This window comes from Neopelma chrysocephalum, unplaced genomic scaffold, assembly GCF_003984885.1.
Source record: "Neopelma chrysocephalum unplaced genomic scaffold, ASM398488v2 Primary Assembly neopelma1_97102, whole genome shotgun sequence".
NCBI lineage: Eukaryota > Metazoa > Chordata > Aves > Passeriformes > Pipridae > Neopelma > Neopelma chrysocephalum.
The window spans coordinates 5,301,873-5,318,954 of NW_020925744.1; the positions used below are offsets into that span (position 1 = coordinate 5,301,873).

The 17,082-nt window shown below is 36.2% G+C and overlaps 1 protein-coding gene across 7 annotated transcripts in view; it reads left to right on the top strand.

The window, feature by feature from the left end:
• Positions 1-17,082, top strand: part of ADAMTS6 (ADAM metallopeptidase with thrombospondin type 1 motif 6) — a 155,694-nt gene that overhangs the window by 121,005 nt on the left and 17,607 nt on the right. For all 7 annotated transcript variants that reach the window (XR_003532257.1, XM_027671515.1, XM_027671520.1 and 4 more), the window contains 3 exons: positions 7,673-7,802; positions 11,284-11,488; positions 16,675-16,851. Coding sequence is in view for 6 of the 7 variants with exons in the window: in XM_027671515.1 (XP_027527316.1) it covers positions 7,673-7,802; positions 11,284-11,488; positions 16,675-16,851 (512 nt within the window). In the remaining variant the exon portion in view is untranslated. The remainder of the gene's footprint in view (positions 1-7,672; positions 7,803-11,283; positions 11,489-16,674; positions 16,852-17,082) is intronic.

Below are 17,082 nucleotides of genomic sequence, written 5' to 3' on the forward strand. Positions count from 1 at the left end.
TCTTTCAGCTTAATAGAAGGACATCCTGTGGCCACTTGTTTTCACTGAGCACTGTGCTCATGACATGAGTATTACATTGTAGCTATAATTCATCTTAAAGACTGTATCTGCTTTCTCTATTTGAGTACCTGCTACTCCCTTCAGTTTATGAAGCATCTTTCACTATATGCCAAAAGAAGATACAATTCTAAAGAGGAGCTGAGTCAGGGAAAAAGAAAAGGGAGACAAAGGTTGTAGAGACAAAGACTTTAACTGGCAAATTTAGTTAGTAAAAATATGAAGTGTTGAGAAAACTTAAAACTGAAACCACAGCACGGCTTTGTTTATTTCTGTAATATTCATTATGAAGTTCATTACTGAAGTTCTGTTTACTTAAACTCTGTCTTTAGAAGAGACATTTTGCTAGACTTCAAAGGATAACAAAATATCAAACAGTTAAAGAATTTCTCACTGAAAGTAAAAAGGATAATAAGCATGTGTGAAGAATATTGGCATGGAAATTGATTTTTATTTAGGGAGTTAAAGAAATACATGGTGACTGAGGGACAGACTGTGAACATTTTTCAACATTTTCCTGCTTCTTACTGTAGTTGGTGTACCTCACCTGTAGTGCATGAACTGATCAGGTTTTGATCATATGATTCATCCTGATCCAGGAAAGCTCCAGATAATGTAGAGCCAGATATACTTCTGTATCAAAGCATAGGGTTTATTTCAAAGCTGTAGGCAAATCTCAGTTCTAATCAACACATTTAACTTCTATCCATCTCTGAACTTGTCTGTATTTTAAGGTTATGTCTTGTTGTCTAGGAGTATGTAACACTTAAAAAGCTCTCTTAGCAGAACATCAAATTTGCAAGTATTTAGAAGCCAGGAAATGTCAGAATTAAGGATTACTATGAAATCTTTTTTTTTCTGTACTTGTGGCTGTTCTGTGAAACAGGGACCAATTGACCAGGCACCATTTTCACAGGCTAGCTCATGTCTACTGAACACTGCATAAGTCTACTTCTCTCTAAATCAGACTAATTTTATCTTGCATACCTTTTGACCAAGTCTGTGATTTTTAAACCTGATTATTACTACATGTAATAACCAAAATGATGTTTCTCTAGTGTGAACTTGAGGATGTATGTTGAATGTCTGAAGGAGAGCCCAAAGGCATTGTGGCAGTTCAAAGTTTAAATAATTTTGGAGTATTATATGTTGCAGAAGTGTCCAATTTTTTTTTGTGCAGTCTCTCCTTCTTAGTGTTTTGAGAGCAATCCACTGCATTCAGCTGTTCCTAGACCTGCTTTATGCCTTGCCTTGGAGGAGGGTTACTAGAGCACTCAGGAGCTAAGGAACAAGTTAAGAGCAAGCTAGAAGCAACCTGCAGTCTTTGGTTAGATAGAAACATGCTGTCTTTTCCACTGGACTTCTATATTATGTTCGTCTCTGTTGTGCTGAGGAGTCAAATCTGAACATTAAAAACATTACCTTATCCAGCAGGACCTCTGTTCTAGGACCTGTCCATTTTGCACAATAGGAAGAGCATAGTAAATGGAATGTTAGGGAAGAGGAGAAGGGTTTCCTGCTTATGACAGCTGAATGCTGAGCTCTGGATTCCATTCCTACCTCCCCTTTGTGGTTCTCGTGGTACTGAGCAACTCAGAGCATATATTACAGTCTTACTTGCTAATTATGAATTCATTATTATACTGATAGCTCTCTGGAACTTCTGACCTCTGATACATGCAAGAAATTTCATCATCGCATGTGAAAGCTCACCCAGACACCTGAAATCAATGACCTCTCCATAAGCAGACATTATACTCCCTCTCCCCCTGTATTTTCCATAGTTGTGTCTAGGAAATAAGTTAAACTTCATGAAACAAACAGTTCATGTTTAGATTACCTCTAAAAGCAGAGAAAAGTCTTCTCTGAGAGGCAGGCTTGGCTGTAATGATCATGAGGTTGTGGAGTTCAATACTGAATGAAGACATAGCAGGACAGTGAGCAAGATTACAGCTGTGAACTTCAGGAGAGCTAACTTTAGTCTCATTAGGGATCCTCTTGGAAGAATTCCATGGGAACAGGCCCTGAAGGGAAGAGGGGTCCTACAGAGTTGGTCAGTATTCAAGGATCATTTCCTTCAGGCTCAAGAACGATGCACCCCGATGAGAAAGATATTAAGCCAAGGGGGCAAGAAACCTCTGTGGATGAATAAAGAACTCAGGTGTAAGCAGGAAACACACAGGAGATAGAAGCAGGGTTAGACCACTTTGAGTGAATATAGAGAGGTGATCAGAGTAAGTAGAAATGAGACTAGAAAGGCCAAGGCCCATCTAGAAGTAAATATGGCCCAGTATGTCAAGGATAACAAAATGGGCCTTTTTCAAATACATCAGTATCAAAAGGAAAACTAAGGATAATGTGTGCCAATTAGTAAATGTAGAGGGGACCCTGGAAACAGAGGACACAGAGAAGGCAGAGCTATTGAATGCCGCCTTGGCATCAGTCTTCACTGTCAAGACCAGCCCTCAGGGATTTTCTGACCCAGAAGATCAGGGTAAAGGAATGTTGGAAGGAAGACTTTCCCTTGGCCAAGGAGGATAGGGTCTCAAAACACCTAAACAAATTTGACATCCATAAGTCCATGGGCCCTAATGGCATGCATACACAAGTGCTGAGAGAGCTGGCAGACATCATGGCTAGGCTGTTCATGATCATCTTTGAAAGGTCATGGAGATCAGGAGAGTGCCTGAGTACTAGAAGAAAGCAAATGTCATCCTGGTCTTCTAAAAGATCAGGAAGGAGGACCCAGGGAACTACTGGCCATTCAGCCTCAGTCGCTGGGAAGGTGATGAAGTACTTTGTTCTGGGGGCCATCTCTGCCCACGTGGAAGACAAGTGGATTCACTAAAGGTAAATCATGCTTGGCCAACCTGATTGCCTCCTATAATGAAACAGCTACCTGGATGAGGTAGGAGCAATGGGTATTGTCTACCTCAACTTCAGCAAGGCTTTCAACACCGTATCTCGCAACGTCCTCCTAGCCAAACTCAGGAATATGGACTGGATGAATGGACAGTGAAGTGGATTGAGAACTGGCTGAATGGCAGAATGCAGGGGGTCATAATCAGTGGCACAGGGGCTGGTTGAGGGCCTCTCACTAGTGGTGTCCCCCAGGGTTCAGTACTAGGCCAGTATTGTTAAACTTGTTCATCCATGACTTGGATGAAGGGACAGATGCCTCCTCAGCAAGTTCACTGACAAAGGTTGGAGAGGTGGGCAGAGAAGAACTGTCTGATATTCAACAAGGGCAAGTGCAGGTCATGCACCTGGGGAGAAATAACCCCAGGCACGAGCACAGGCTGAGGGCCAACCTGCTGGAAAGCAGCTCTGCGGAGAAGGACCAGGGGGTCCTGGTGGACAGCGAGCTGTCTATGAGCCAGCAGTGTGTCCTTGTGACCAAGAACGCCAATGGTGTCCTGGGGTGCATTAGGAAGAAGGTTGCCAGCAGGTTGAGGGAGGTGATCCTGCCCCAATGGGGACTGAATGTTGTGTCCATCTCTGGACTTCTCAGTACAAGAGAGACGTGGAGCTCTGAGAGTGGGTCTAGTGGAGGGCTACAGAGTTGGTTAAGGGACTGGAGCATCTCTCTTACGAGGAAGGGCTGAGGGGGCTGGGCCCGTTTAGCCTCAAGAAGAAACAACTGTCTCCAGTCAATAAGTGTCTGAAGGGAGGTGCCAAAAAGATGGAGCCAGGCTTTTCTCAGTGGAGCCAAGCAATAGGGCAGAAACTGATGCACAGGAAATTCCACCTGAAGGTGAGGAAGACTTCTTTACTGTGCAGGTGACTGTGCACTGGAACAGATTGCCCAGAGAGGTTATGGAGTCTTTATAGTTGGTGGCAAACTTGGACAAGACTACAAGAAAACAATACCAGCGAATACCAGAATGTACAGTGCAAAGTTCTGTGTACAGAGAAGAATGGGAGAGGAGAGAACACAGAAAAATCAGAAAAAATGGATGGCAGCAACAGAAGATTTTCTTTAACGACCTGAGTATCATTTAATGAGAAAGACTGAGAAAGGGAAAAATAAAATATGTAGAAATAGGTAATGAAACAAAATGAGATCTGAAAAGAGAGAGGAAAGGGTGATATATATCGCTTACAGATCACAGAATTGTAGTTTATTTACTTTCATGCATGTCTTTCCTTATATGTTATCTTGCAATTTTCCAAGGTCAAGAGTATGACTGTGTCCAGATCAGTAAGTATTCTTAATAAGGAATGGCTGGTGGTATTGTTTAAACAAAAACAGCAAAGAAAAAAAAAAAAGGAAAAAACCCCTTCTTTATGGTTTGTTTTTTTTTTTTAATGCATGACTCAAATAAGTGCATACTCCTTTTTTAATTTCTTCCATGTTTAATTAATTCTAGCAGTAAATGGGAACAAATAGCAGCGTTTCTTATCTGGAATTTGTCAGTAATCCTAAGCATTGGTTTGGATTTCATTTATTATATTAGAGTTCATTTCCAGATGAGTTAAATGTCTTAGGTATTTATGTGAAATTTTATGAAACAGTATACTAAGTAAATTGATTGCTGTCCAGTTTTCTTTGCTGCTCCTCACTTGTGTAAAGTGGTGCCAACTATGTTTTCCTTTCATGCCCTCAGATGAATTTGAAACTATCTTTTGACAAATAAAATATATTTTTCCTCACCAAAGAAAATGTAAGTTTGGCTCTGTGATTAATATCTTATGATCTGATGAGTGAGCTCAGAAAGTATGTCTGGGTTAACCAGCATGCACTAGTTTTGGTGATGCAACCTTCACTATGTATTGGTACTGGAATCTTTATAATTAACTGCTGCAATCACAAACCACAATTTTTGGGATTGCTTTTAAAAATAGATATGGCATTTACATGCCTGCAATTTTAATTCAAGAATAAAATGTGCTCCATGTAATTGCTGAGAGTCATGCAGACTATTTGTGAATTGAAATCTGCAAAACATCTCAGTTCTCTGGAAATTGTGGTCACGAAAACATTGGAGTTTGGGTTTTTTGTAAGGATTGCATTGACCAGTTATGAGGACATTTTATCTCTTTTGTTATAAACTATGAATCTGTAGATTTGAAAGCAGAGTTTTTCTCTCTAACTGCTTGTAATTATTCCCCCCAGAGTTTAAATTAACTGGTTTAGCTGTGCTTTTTAGATTATTTTAAGAGAGACCATATACTCAGGGAAGAGTTGATAATTTAAAAAGAGTTTTTCAAGGCCCACAGGGCACAACCAAGTTGTAGCTGTTGTCTGGGTAAAAACAGCACTTCTAGCTTTTCCATTTCTTTTTCTTATCTTAAAAGTTAGAATCTGATTTTTTTTCTGAGATTTTATATTGAATAACATTGTAACTAGACAGCAATTATGTAAAATTTATAGACTGTGTGACAAAATGTTGCAGAACTTTTTAAAAACAGGATTAATGTATCTCCTGGCATCAATTAAAGATTCTTCACTGTGTAACTGAATAGTAGTGAATACTGTCTTATAGGTGATACACTACTGAACAACATTCAATAAATAACACACCTGACTTAAATTTTTTTTAGAACTGAGCACAGTGATCCTTTATGTTCGTAGAATTTCAGAATATTTTCTTATTGCTTAACTGCTCAGAAATGAATCTGTTAAGGTTGCCAATTTTTAGCCAAAGCCTAGAAGGAAATGTGTCTGATGCCAGTAGGAAGTTCAGTAAGAACATTAATATCTGTGCTATCTGATAAATATATTTGTGAGAATGGTATTCCTCATTAAAATTATTAATTCTAAAGTATGAATAATTATTATTTTTAAGCAGTTATATTTGAGGGAAATATCAATATGAAGGCCACATTCAGCCTGTTTTATCAGCCACCAAGAAAATTAAGGCAGCTTGGGATAGAAAGGATAGATGGTTAGTTAGGGTTGAACATTACTTGTATGTCAGCTAGCACTGCCGTGTTACTAGCATGTTGCTGTTTGGCTAGAGCTGTAAAATGATTTCTCATCATGGTGAAATGTGAGTAGAAAATTGCTAGAATTATTCCTTATCAAGTTGTTCAGATCTGATTCTAATTATTCTCATCTCTTGGCAGTGTTTGCATAGATTATAGAATTCAAAGCAAATTTTGCCACATCTTCTCAATTATTTAGATCTTTCACTTATCTGTCAAGAACCAAGGGAAGGTATTATTTCCTCCTATGAGGAAGGCTAAGAGAATTGGGTTTGTTCAGCATGGAAAAGCGATGGCTTAGGGGTGATCTAATTGCAGCTGTCCAGTACCTGTCCAGTACAAGAAAGATGGAGAGGGACTTTTTATAGGACAGGACAAGAGGGAATGGCAGTAAACTAAGAGAGAGCAGGTTCAGATTAGATATTAGGAAAAAATTCTCTACTGAGGTTGGTGAGACACTGGAGCAGGTTGCCCACAGAAGCTGTGGATGTTCTAACCCTGCGAGTGTTCAAGGCCAGGTTGGATGGGGCTCTGAGCAACATAAGTCTAGTGGAAGATAACCCTGGCTATGTGAGGGGGATTGGGTGATCTTTAAGTTCCCTTCCAACCTAAACCATTCTATGATTCTATGATTCTGTACATGTCTTAAAATGAAGAGATGGCTGTAAAGTAAAGTTGGCAGATATTTGAAGCCAGGAGGTTTTAATCCCCATTTAGTTGTATGCTTTTCACATTTTGGAAAAAGTTAAATAATTGCTTCTGGTTTTAAGAAAGGTACAGGGCTTTTTGCAACTTTTATAATGCAAATAATCTTATTATTTCAGAACTATAACTAGTTATGTTCAATAAAATACTGCATGTGAATTGCAAATCCAGTCTTTTATGCTAATGAACATCATACAGTTTGTTTTAAAGAGAGAGGAATCAATATGTACTAGTCTTAACAACAATACACTGTTGTCATATCACTGCCTTTCTTTAGGTCTTTTTAGAAAGAAAACACAACAGAAAATCTGTTTAATACACTACCTTATAATGTTGCCTTGGCAATGATATGTCATTATGTTTTGGGAGTAATGATCAATTCTAAATTGCCCTTTTGATGGTTAGTAATGAAAGAAGAGCTGGATGTGCCAGACAAAATGAGTATTCACAGGCACAACCTGTACCTTTCATATTGAATTATACTTCTGTTATTTTCATGAAGAAAATTTGAAGGATAACATGTATAAAAATGCAACACTGTTTCCCAGTATTACTGGTTTATTTTAAACCAGAGCACATAAACAATAATTCTGCATTGAAGTATGACCACTTTCTATTTGGTGATGTTTTCTTTGGAAATTTAAGTGTCTTTACTGGGAGAGGATGGCAGACAGAGAATGGATTTTGTGCAATATATAAATAAAAACAATCTGTTAATAAATCTATAAATATATTTGCTTTGTTTTAGAAAACAACAGCAATTTAAAATCCTCTATCAGTGGGGTAGCCTAAAATTGAAGGAAAATAAAAGCTTTATTGTGGTCAGGTGGCATTCAGTCACTGGAAATGCACACTGCTGCAGCTTTCAGATAGTTAAAGTGGGACGGTAGGATTAATAATCAATAGGTGAAATACACTTATCCTGAGCAAGTAGAAGAGCAAGAATGGTTAGATAATCAGTGGTCTTTCATTTCATCCCAAGGTGTACAGAAACAAGAGGTGGTGTGTAAAAGGCTGGATGACAGCTCCATTGTACAAAACAATTACTGTGACCCTGACAGTAAGCCTCCAGAAAACCAAAGAGCCTGCAACACTGAGCCTTGCCCACCTGAGTAAGTCATTAATCACTAAGATGGACAGCTTTTTTGCATAGATAGAAAACTCTTCGTAATCTATAGTAAGTCGTGTTGAACACATGTGTATAAAATTCTGATCTAGTATTCATGTCTTGTCTTATCAGAAAGGATATTTGGGTCTGGTTTTTTGGTTATGGTTTCTGTTTCATCTTGTCCTTCTGAAATCAGCTGTGGAAAATTCATTTAGCTAGAGGAAGTCTGATTTGACTGAGGAACAGCTCATACATTTTAAGTGAAAAGAGACTAGCAAAACAGTTTCTTAGGGTGTGAGTGTCATATGCAGTGAGTAGTGCACAGAGGAGAACTGGGGACCATTCTAAAGGCAACAATGATAGAAGAACGTTGAGGTGAGAATAACTTTACTTTTGTTAATAATATTGCATCCTAAATGTTTGCCATATTTTAAAGTATGTTATATTAAAACTTGGGTTGAAGTGTTCATGTGAGAAGTGGCAAATATAGAACCTGCTTAATAGACCGAACCATTTTGTGATAATAGTTGTGTCAAACTTTCTCTCCAGCATGCTCAGTGTTGTACAGTAATGCTGTGTGTTTTTAAGGATTAGGTGCCTACGTGGTTACTGCTATTTAGATTTATTTTTAAAGATAGCTGTATGCTATATATTGAAAAGATAATTAAAAACACAGCAGCTCGTTTGATTGAAAATGAAGTGTGGCAAGGACCTATAACATAGCTTATTCTTACTACAAAAACTGTTTAGAAACAGTTGTGGTATTTTGCACTAGAGAATAATATTAGTATGTGCACAACAGCTTCTCTTACATTTTGAGACAAATAAAACTTGTGGAAAAGCTCAAAGACACAAACAGTTTATTGATTACCAAGCTCTGGTTAGTTTGACTTTGGTGATAATCTGTAGCTGTATTCCAGCTGAGCATGAAAATCATTAATGCTGATTAAATGTAGATACTGCACAATACTGTGGTCTCTTGTAAATGTCTCTTAGAAACTGCTAAATTGTGGCATGAAGGACACTGGGAGGAATGGGACAAGATTATTGTGCATTAATAAAATCCTAACAGGTGTTCATGAAGCCAGTATCTTCCTAGAGTATCAGCTGCTTCCTTGATGTTGTGCCTGGTTGCAGGATGGCAAAACAATGTCTTCTACACTTACTTCCGCTGTGTCATATCCTTACTCATTTGACATAGAGCAAAATGAAGCTGTTGCGCTACTGTCATCTTGAGCGTGAATGTGAATTTGCTGTCACACAAACAGGTCTAAATTAGGTCAAAATCATTGTCCCCACAATCTGTATATAAATACATGTTTATCTTGCAAGGATGTGCATTTGTACTCTGTTTGGATAACACTGCTTAGCATGGCTGTAAGTGCACCAACTAAACTTTCAGACTATTTACCTGAGAGCAGGACTTGAGAAGTGGTCACGTTTGATCAGTTCCTTTTTACCAAACACATCCCTATCCCTTCCTTTGTGTGGCTTAACTATTAACAAATTAGCATTTTAAAAAGTAGCATTTACATAGTTATTCCAAACCGGGTAAATTCTCTTTTCTTTTTTTTTTTGCACTGACATTACTTAAAAAACAAAAACTAGGAAAAAAACCAAAAAACAGCCCACGAAGTGGAACACTTTGGATTCTCCATCCAATACAGCAGGGACATGGATGAACATGGAGAGAAGTTATCAAGATTCAGATAGTGGGTAGTGTGTATTAATCAGTATCTACTTCATCATGTCAGGGTAGTTCAGCCCACATCTGCCTTCATTCTGATATTCCCCACAGGATGAATACAAAGTGCCGAATTCCTAAGGAATGATTCTAGATTCCTCATGTTGTAGGAGAAGGCTGCTCCAATAACAGATAGTCATCCAGAGAAGTTTGACCCTTTTGGCAGAAAGTTTTATCATGCAGTCTGACTTAGTCTTTACATAGAGTGGCCAAATATTTCCCTTTTTAATTAGCACAATTCCACTGCTGGTGTATACCAAAAGCAATGAAAATTTTAAGCTTTATGAATGCCAGTTACATTATACTTGAGGTCCTCGAGCAGCAGCAGATTTATGTTTGTTCACAATATTTTGTTTATTATTACAATAAGTAACTCTTAAACTTCAGATTTCAAGAAAATATTCTTATAGTTCTATGATTTATGAATAGTACTGTCTTGTAATACACTATAAATATTAAATGTACATGAGAGCAAAGGCACTTGGGCAAATCATAGGACTAAGTAAAAATTAACACTTCAGCCTCTTGAAGCTCTGAAGAGCTTCAAATTCTCCCTATTCTGGTAAAAGCATAAGCTACTTTGATGAAGAATTCCAAACTAATTTCCTTTTGCTGGGAAAGTAATGACAGACTATGGCATATTTGTTTCCATCTCTCCATTGATCTAGTTTTATATTAGACTATATTACATATTATGTAACACAAGAGTGGATAGCAGCACTTTTTTTTTTGACAGCAGTTTGAAAAATAGACAAATCTTATGAGGCAGGTCCAAGAAACATCCACAGTGACTGACATGCCTGGCATTTTTTGCTTGTTGGCCACATGTGATAGCATAATAGATTTCACTTTCATCCTTTGCAAGAATGACTCAGGCGAGTATCTAGTCAACATATGAAATACTGAAGACCAGTATTGGTCTTGACAATATGAAGAAATTTTTCCAATTAATTGAGCTGCATTAGCCATTCATCAGTAGGAAAAAAGAAATAACATTACAGTCTGCTGTAATGTAACTGTAGCTGCTTTGGTCTCTGGAGCAACACAAAGTAATATTTACAACTCTTGACTTTCACTATACATGAAGAAACACTCAGAAGTTCCCTCTAGCATACAGGGCTTTAAATTTTTAAAATATTTATTGAGGTAATTTTTTATGTGATGAATACATGTTTTGCTGGTGTTTGCTTTACTTACTCAAATAAGAATATTTTGCTTTTAAGTATAGACTTTTTTAAAAAAGTTTAGAAATGTTTCATAATGAACTGAGAGTTAACTCTCAGAAAGCCCAATTTTGAGATCAAATTATTTTATTGTAATAATACTAGAGAGGCAAACAGCTTGGCTTTCAACTTGTGATGTAACTTACAGAAATGGTTCCCAAACAATTCCAGTTGCAAACCACTTTCAGAGAAATAATTTCAGGCAAGTTAAGTACGAATCTACTTAAATAACTGAAGTTTTGTCAGGCTCAACACTCCTTTCTAAATGCTATAGGCTAGGATTGAAATTGCTGTTCTAGAAAAATACTGAGTAGTGTTATTATTGGAAGATATGATTGCAGTGGGGCATAAATTAAAATGTTCAGTAAAAATACTTATAAGTTTCTACTTTATTTAATTGTGTATTTTTAATAATTATATAGGTTTAGTAATTTAAACTGTTTGCACTCAGGGTTTGTGCAATTATCTATTCTATTTCTGAAATGCATTAACTGAGTCCCCTAATATTTTCTATCCAGATGGTTTATAGGAGATTGGTCAGAATGCAGTAAGACCTGTGATGGAGGAATGCGCTCACGAACGGTTCTCTGTATCAGAAAGATTGGACCTTCTGAGGAGGAGACACTGGACAATACCAACTGTTTAACACACCGGCCTATTGAAAAAGAGCCCTGTAACAATCAGTCCTGTCCCCCACAGTGGGTCGCTTTGGACTGGTCAGAAGTAAGGAAATTTTGCTGTGTTAGCTCATTGGTAATAGTGGAGACAAGTGCTCTGATCACTGAATATTAGTACATTTTCTGTTGCTGCTTGCTAAGAAAAGGATTAATAAAAAACTCAAAACCTCATGGGTTTAATATTGAAGCAGTTTTTTTCTTTCCTTCAGTGTTGTCAGTTCTGTTGTTTTTTTCAAATGATTGTGACCTGTTTTGATTAATCATAGCAGAAAAACAGTAAAACACAGAAAAGAATAGTAAAATAGTAAAAAAAAAAAAAAAGCAGTGAAACAAGAAGACCCTATATTAGCCATATGGTATGAAGCAATTATTTTAAAGTAAAAGGTAATTTCCATTTCCATTGTTTATTGAATAGAAGAGGTGATGGATTTCCAGTATCAGAAGCCATAACAAACTGCTTTCTTTTTTTTTCTGAAGTAATGATGCTGATGTAAAGCATCACATTTCTTATCAAAATGCCTCAAGAGGCAGACCTGAAAGTTGGTTTTCTATTTATAAAATATGTTGTTAAATATGGTGATAACTGTTACAGTGTAAGCCAAGCTTATAGTATACCTTATACTTATTCAGGTATTAAATTTGAACCAGTGCAGCCAAAAGGAAAGGCAAATACATTTGAATGGAATTGTATCTCATGCAAATTAGAGTGCAGAAGTGTTTGTATACTTTTTCACATTCTTGCTATTCTAGACTCCTGTCTCACCCCACTTTTTATCTCAGCGTACCCTTTAGAGTACATAGAAGTTAGGACTCCTGAGTTTCCATGTCTGTGTCTTTGCTTTCAAGTGCAGCCATATAGTATAGTTGGTTTCATAAATCCATCAAACTATTTTTTAAAATTGATTAATTTGTGGGTTTGTACCATTGCTTCTTGGAAAAATATTACTGAACTTCAACTTTTGAATTGCAAGAAGTGTTCTAATGTTCTATTTTCATGCCAGTTTATACCTGTTTGCTTTTGCTATCTGCAACAGTGGTTCTTCCTTTCCAGCTACTATTCATCATAAATTAATTAATCACATTCTTCTTTCATGTTTCAGTTTGAAGTTGTCTTTGTTTGAAATGGATAACTAAAGTTAAATGAATATATTATCCCAGAGGAGGTTTCACCTGTGCCTTAATGTTTTGTTTCTTTCCTCTTATGAAAATGCCAATAACCTACAGTGTGTCAGTATACCCTAAATAAGCTGCTTCTCTCCCACAGCTATAACATACCAGTTACCTAAAGTCATTTTACACTCCGTTAATATATGCAGATCCTAATCCTCCATTTTTAATTTTTTTAAATGCATCCTCTTGCATGTCATACTGCCAAAATTCACTACATTTCAGTTATTAATGTTTTCGTGGTTGTCCAGTTCTTTCTGTAGACCATACCTCTTTAACATCAAAATCAGTTAGTTACCTGTGCTACCTGCTAGTTTCAGTAGTTTCAGTAGAATCACTGAATTCTGAGCGTTACAGTGCTGTAAGCTGCCATGGAAGTTGTTGTTGTTCATCTGCTTTCTATCTGAATTTCACGTTTGCATGTTCTCCATCTGTTATTCTTTGCTGAAGAAACAACTTCTGTAGACAGTTTTCTTTTTATTATTACTATATACACTTACTATGTATACTTTGAACAAAAGAAAAATGTGTCAATTTGCTATTCTGTTCAACTGGTTTTTTTCTGTAAGGAACTATAAGTGAATGCCATTTTAGTGAGCTCTTATATCAAAAATCTTCTAAAATATGTGAACTTCTGAATTTTTGTTTTGTTTTTAATAATTTATCAGACAAATGCTTTTGCTTATATTCTCACTCCCCTGTTGTTTGCCATCCTCATGCTTGAAAAACTTTTTAAGACCTTCATACTCAGGGCCTTAACGGCCTTTTATACAGCAGAAGTGTGTTTTGATTTTGAACAAAATCATTCTAATCTAAAGGTTCAAACTCTGATAAACTTCTGGTTGTGATAGCTTTTAATCAAGATTGTGAAAAAGTCCCAGCTTCTTTCTGGTATGAATTTTGTTTGTATCTTGTCAGACTATCTTTACTGATGATACCATTTTAATATAATGAGAAAAATAGCTTCTTTTTTCTCTTCATCGTTCCCAGAAATTTAATGTATTAAAATCCCTGTAATAATATAAATGTAAACATTTTTATATGTATGTTTATATGATTTTCTGACAGAAGCCTGAAAACGAAAACAAGAGTGAACTCAAAAATTGAAGAGTAGAATATTCCTTCCATTGAAACCAGTGGCAAACCTTGCTAATTTTCTCTGGAGTACAACTTGAAAAGTTTTTTTTAATACTCAAAACAACTAATACATAATTTAAATAAAATAATTATAGAACTCCTTTATCTGCTTAGGCACTTGTTGACAATCAGTATAATTACACATTTTTTAAGTTTTCAGTGAGAATATTAAAAAGAAATTATGCATCTTTTGGGTTAGAGAAACAAAAACATTTGTAAACCTAAAGATTAAATGAAGTCCTCAGGAAAATGTAAAAGTGCTTTTATCAAATTGAAATGAAAGCTAATAGTGTCTAGCGTACTGGAATGTAGTCATTCTCAGGTAATGCCAGTTTTGCCATAAAGATTTTCAGACTTTGCAATAGTTGAGCTTTGACAGAATGAATATACCCACTATAAATTTTTTCTCTTACATTTTTCTAAATAATAATAATAATAATAATAATAATAATAATAATAATAATAACCAGCCAAAAATATTTCTTGAGAAGAGCCTTAATCAGACAAGGGCATTTAATTTGCATTATTTGTGCTCATGACTTTGAGGGAAGGAGTCAGAAATTCTAGAAACATTTAGTAGTGAAAGATACTTCTTCCTCATTTGGTTTCTCTGGATATTTTGTCTTGCATTTGCTTTGGAGACGTACACTGTTTTTGTTAAATTTGACTTACGCTTTTTATTTGTAGTGATTTGATATTACTACCTATTTCCTTATTTCATTTCTGGGGATCAGATGTAGACCATTTTACTTAGTAGAATTTTTACTGTAACTCCACAAAAAAGAGTATAGGGATGTTGTTTTCGTCTGGTACTAGTAGACTTTTCTCAAATGGCATCTTAGTTAAAAGAATGTGTCTTCAAGCAGTACAAGAAAATGGATGCTCCTAGACTCAAATTTTGGTCCCCAAAGTCTTGCTTGTTTGCTAACGTATTCTAGGGTTTATGAAATCGCTTGGGCACATTGGGTTCTGACATTTTGACAAAGTCATTTCAACCTTGTCACTTTTCTGTTTGTTTTTGACAGAATGGCTTGATTTTTAAGTATTCAGCTAGGAAGGGGCCCTTGCTTCTTCTTCCTACTAAAAAGTCATGCATTTTGCATTAAATGCTTGTATGGGATAAAATAGACACAACATTCCTTGGAATTTGGACCAGAACTGATGAGTGTCATGATCATGACACTGAAGACCTCACATATTCATTGTCATTCTTTTTTACCTCTATTTATCATTATGTTTGTAGTTCTATCGGAGATCTTTCTTCTGTTACTTCCCTCCTTCATAATTTTCTAGTAGGCAGGCACTTAGTGTACACAAGATTTGGGATTAAAATCCCTTCAGAGTGAGGATGTTTGAACCTGGTTATTCTGTATCAGAATTCTAAACACTGAACTACTGTAGATAAGGAGGCCTTACCTTGACAGAAAAAAATAGAATAGGATAGGAAAGAAAAGGTTGCGTTTTAGTGGTTATATATCCATTTTACAGTTCTGGATTATAAGCTCCAATTGCAGGACCCATCTTTTTGCAGCCCAGTTTAAGATCCGAAGTACAAATGGAGATAAGATTTGGGATAAACCCAAATTGACAAGTATTGACTAGTTTAGGTGCCTCCCTCAGAGAGATTTCCTTAAAGATCTTGTTCTGAGGTATATGTAGATATATAGATATATAGATATAAATCTTTCCATATTCATAGGGTATATCCTTGCATATATCCTGTGGAACTGTTTAAAAATTTCTGTAGGTTAGTCAAAGGTGCTTCAGGATTAGGCATACAACAGTGAAGTTTGCATCACTTAAGTAATTTTTTTTGAAAATTAATTTTGGGGGTGTTTCTTTTTTCCCCATATATATACTGACTTGTTTTGGATGTGGTTGAACATTGCTTCATTGCTACATAGTATTATTTCCCACATAATGTTTTGTCTCTACATATTAAAGGCATATTGAAAGGCTTAGCATAATCTGTATGTAAAATTTATTCTATCAGAAATTGATTCTGGTCCAAATATTGCAGATGTGATTATGGGATAAAGCTTAACATGCCAGTAGGGAATTCTAAAACTGTGCTTGCAATATCTCCTATTAAAGAGGGACTGATTTTGGGAAGGTCTTGAGTTTTAATTTTGTTAGCACTTGTCTCTGCCCCATTCTGCAACTGTGCTACTGTACGTGACAGTTAATGGTCAATAGCAAAAAGGAAGATTTAGCAGGGACACCAATATGAAGGAAGATGAGGGAAAACGGAGGTCATCAGGCCTGCTTATGATTTATTGTCTGCTTGCTGTTAGAACAGCACAAGATAAAAGGAGGAAAAACAAGAACTGTGTGAAAAGAGAATTAAAATTTAAATGGGAAAGGAGAGGAAAGCATGCATGGTAGGAGAGGGTACAGTATTTCTGTATATCTGAATAATCTGATTTCTGTGGAGTCAAGTAAAGCATTTATCTTCCCTTATATATATTTAGGAAAAATGTGTTCATTGTAAGTGAGGTGGATAAAGGCTGTACTAAGGTCATATTGAGAACAGAGAGTATTACTTTTAATTTCTGAAATGCACACTCAGGTTTGTTTTATAATAGTGTTACATGTGGCAGACCTTTCTACTTGGCTGCAGTGTTTTTCTTAAGCCTAACATAAAGGCTCATATATATAAAAGTAAATAGTAACACCGTAGCCTAAATATAAATGGAGAAGGAAATCTACTTAGAAAATTAAAACTTAGAAAAGCTTGTACTTAATAAAAGAATCGTCTGTCAGCTTGTTTGTGTTTCTAAATATTTTAAAATTATTATTATTATCATATGATGATTATAGTTATAAGATCATAAATATATTGCACTGTTTTACATAATAACATTTCTGACAGTTTTATTGGCTTTTTACTGAGACTTTAATTATTTATTTTTATCAATATTTTTTCAGTGCACACCAAAGTGTGGCCCGGGATTCAAACACCGAATTGTTCTGTGCAAAAGTAGTGATCTTTTAAAAACCTTTCCAGCCGCGCAATGCCAAGATGAAAACAAACCGCCAGTGCGCATCCGCTGTAGTTTAGGCCGATGTCCTCCTCCTCGTTGGGTCACTGGAGACTGGGGACAGGTGAGATAGTCCATGCCAGTCTTCATTGCTGTTAGTCTCCTACATTAGCACCTTTTAGAATATGATATTGCTGGAAATAGATAAATGACGGTTCCCATGACTGAAACAAAAGCTTCTCCCCTGTTTGTGTCAGATTGAAATGTGATTCTTTATGATGATTGTCTGCCAAACTATAAGGGATTTGCTGAGAACAATCTAGTTTGTACTAGATGGGTTTCTTTAAAAAAATTT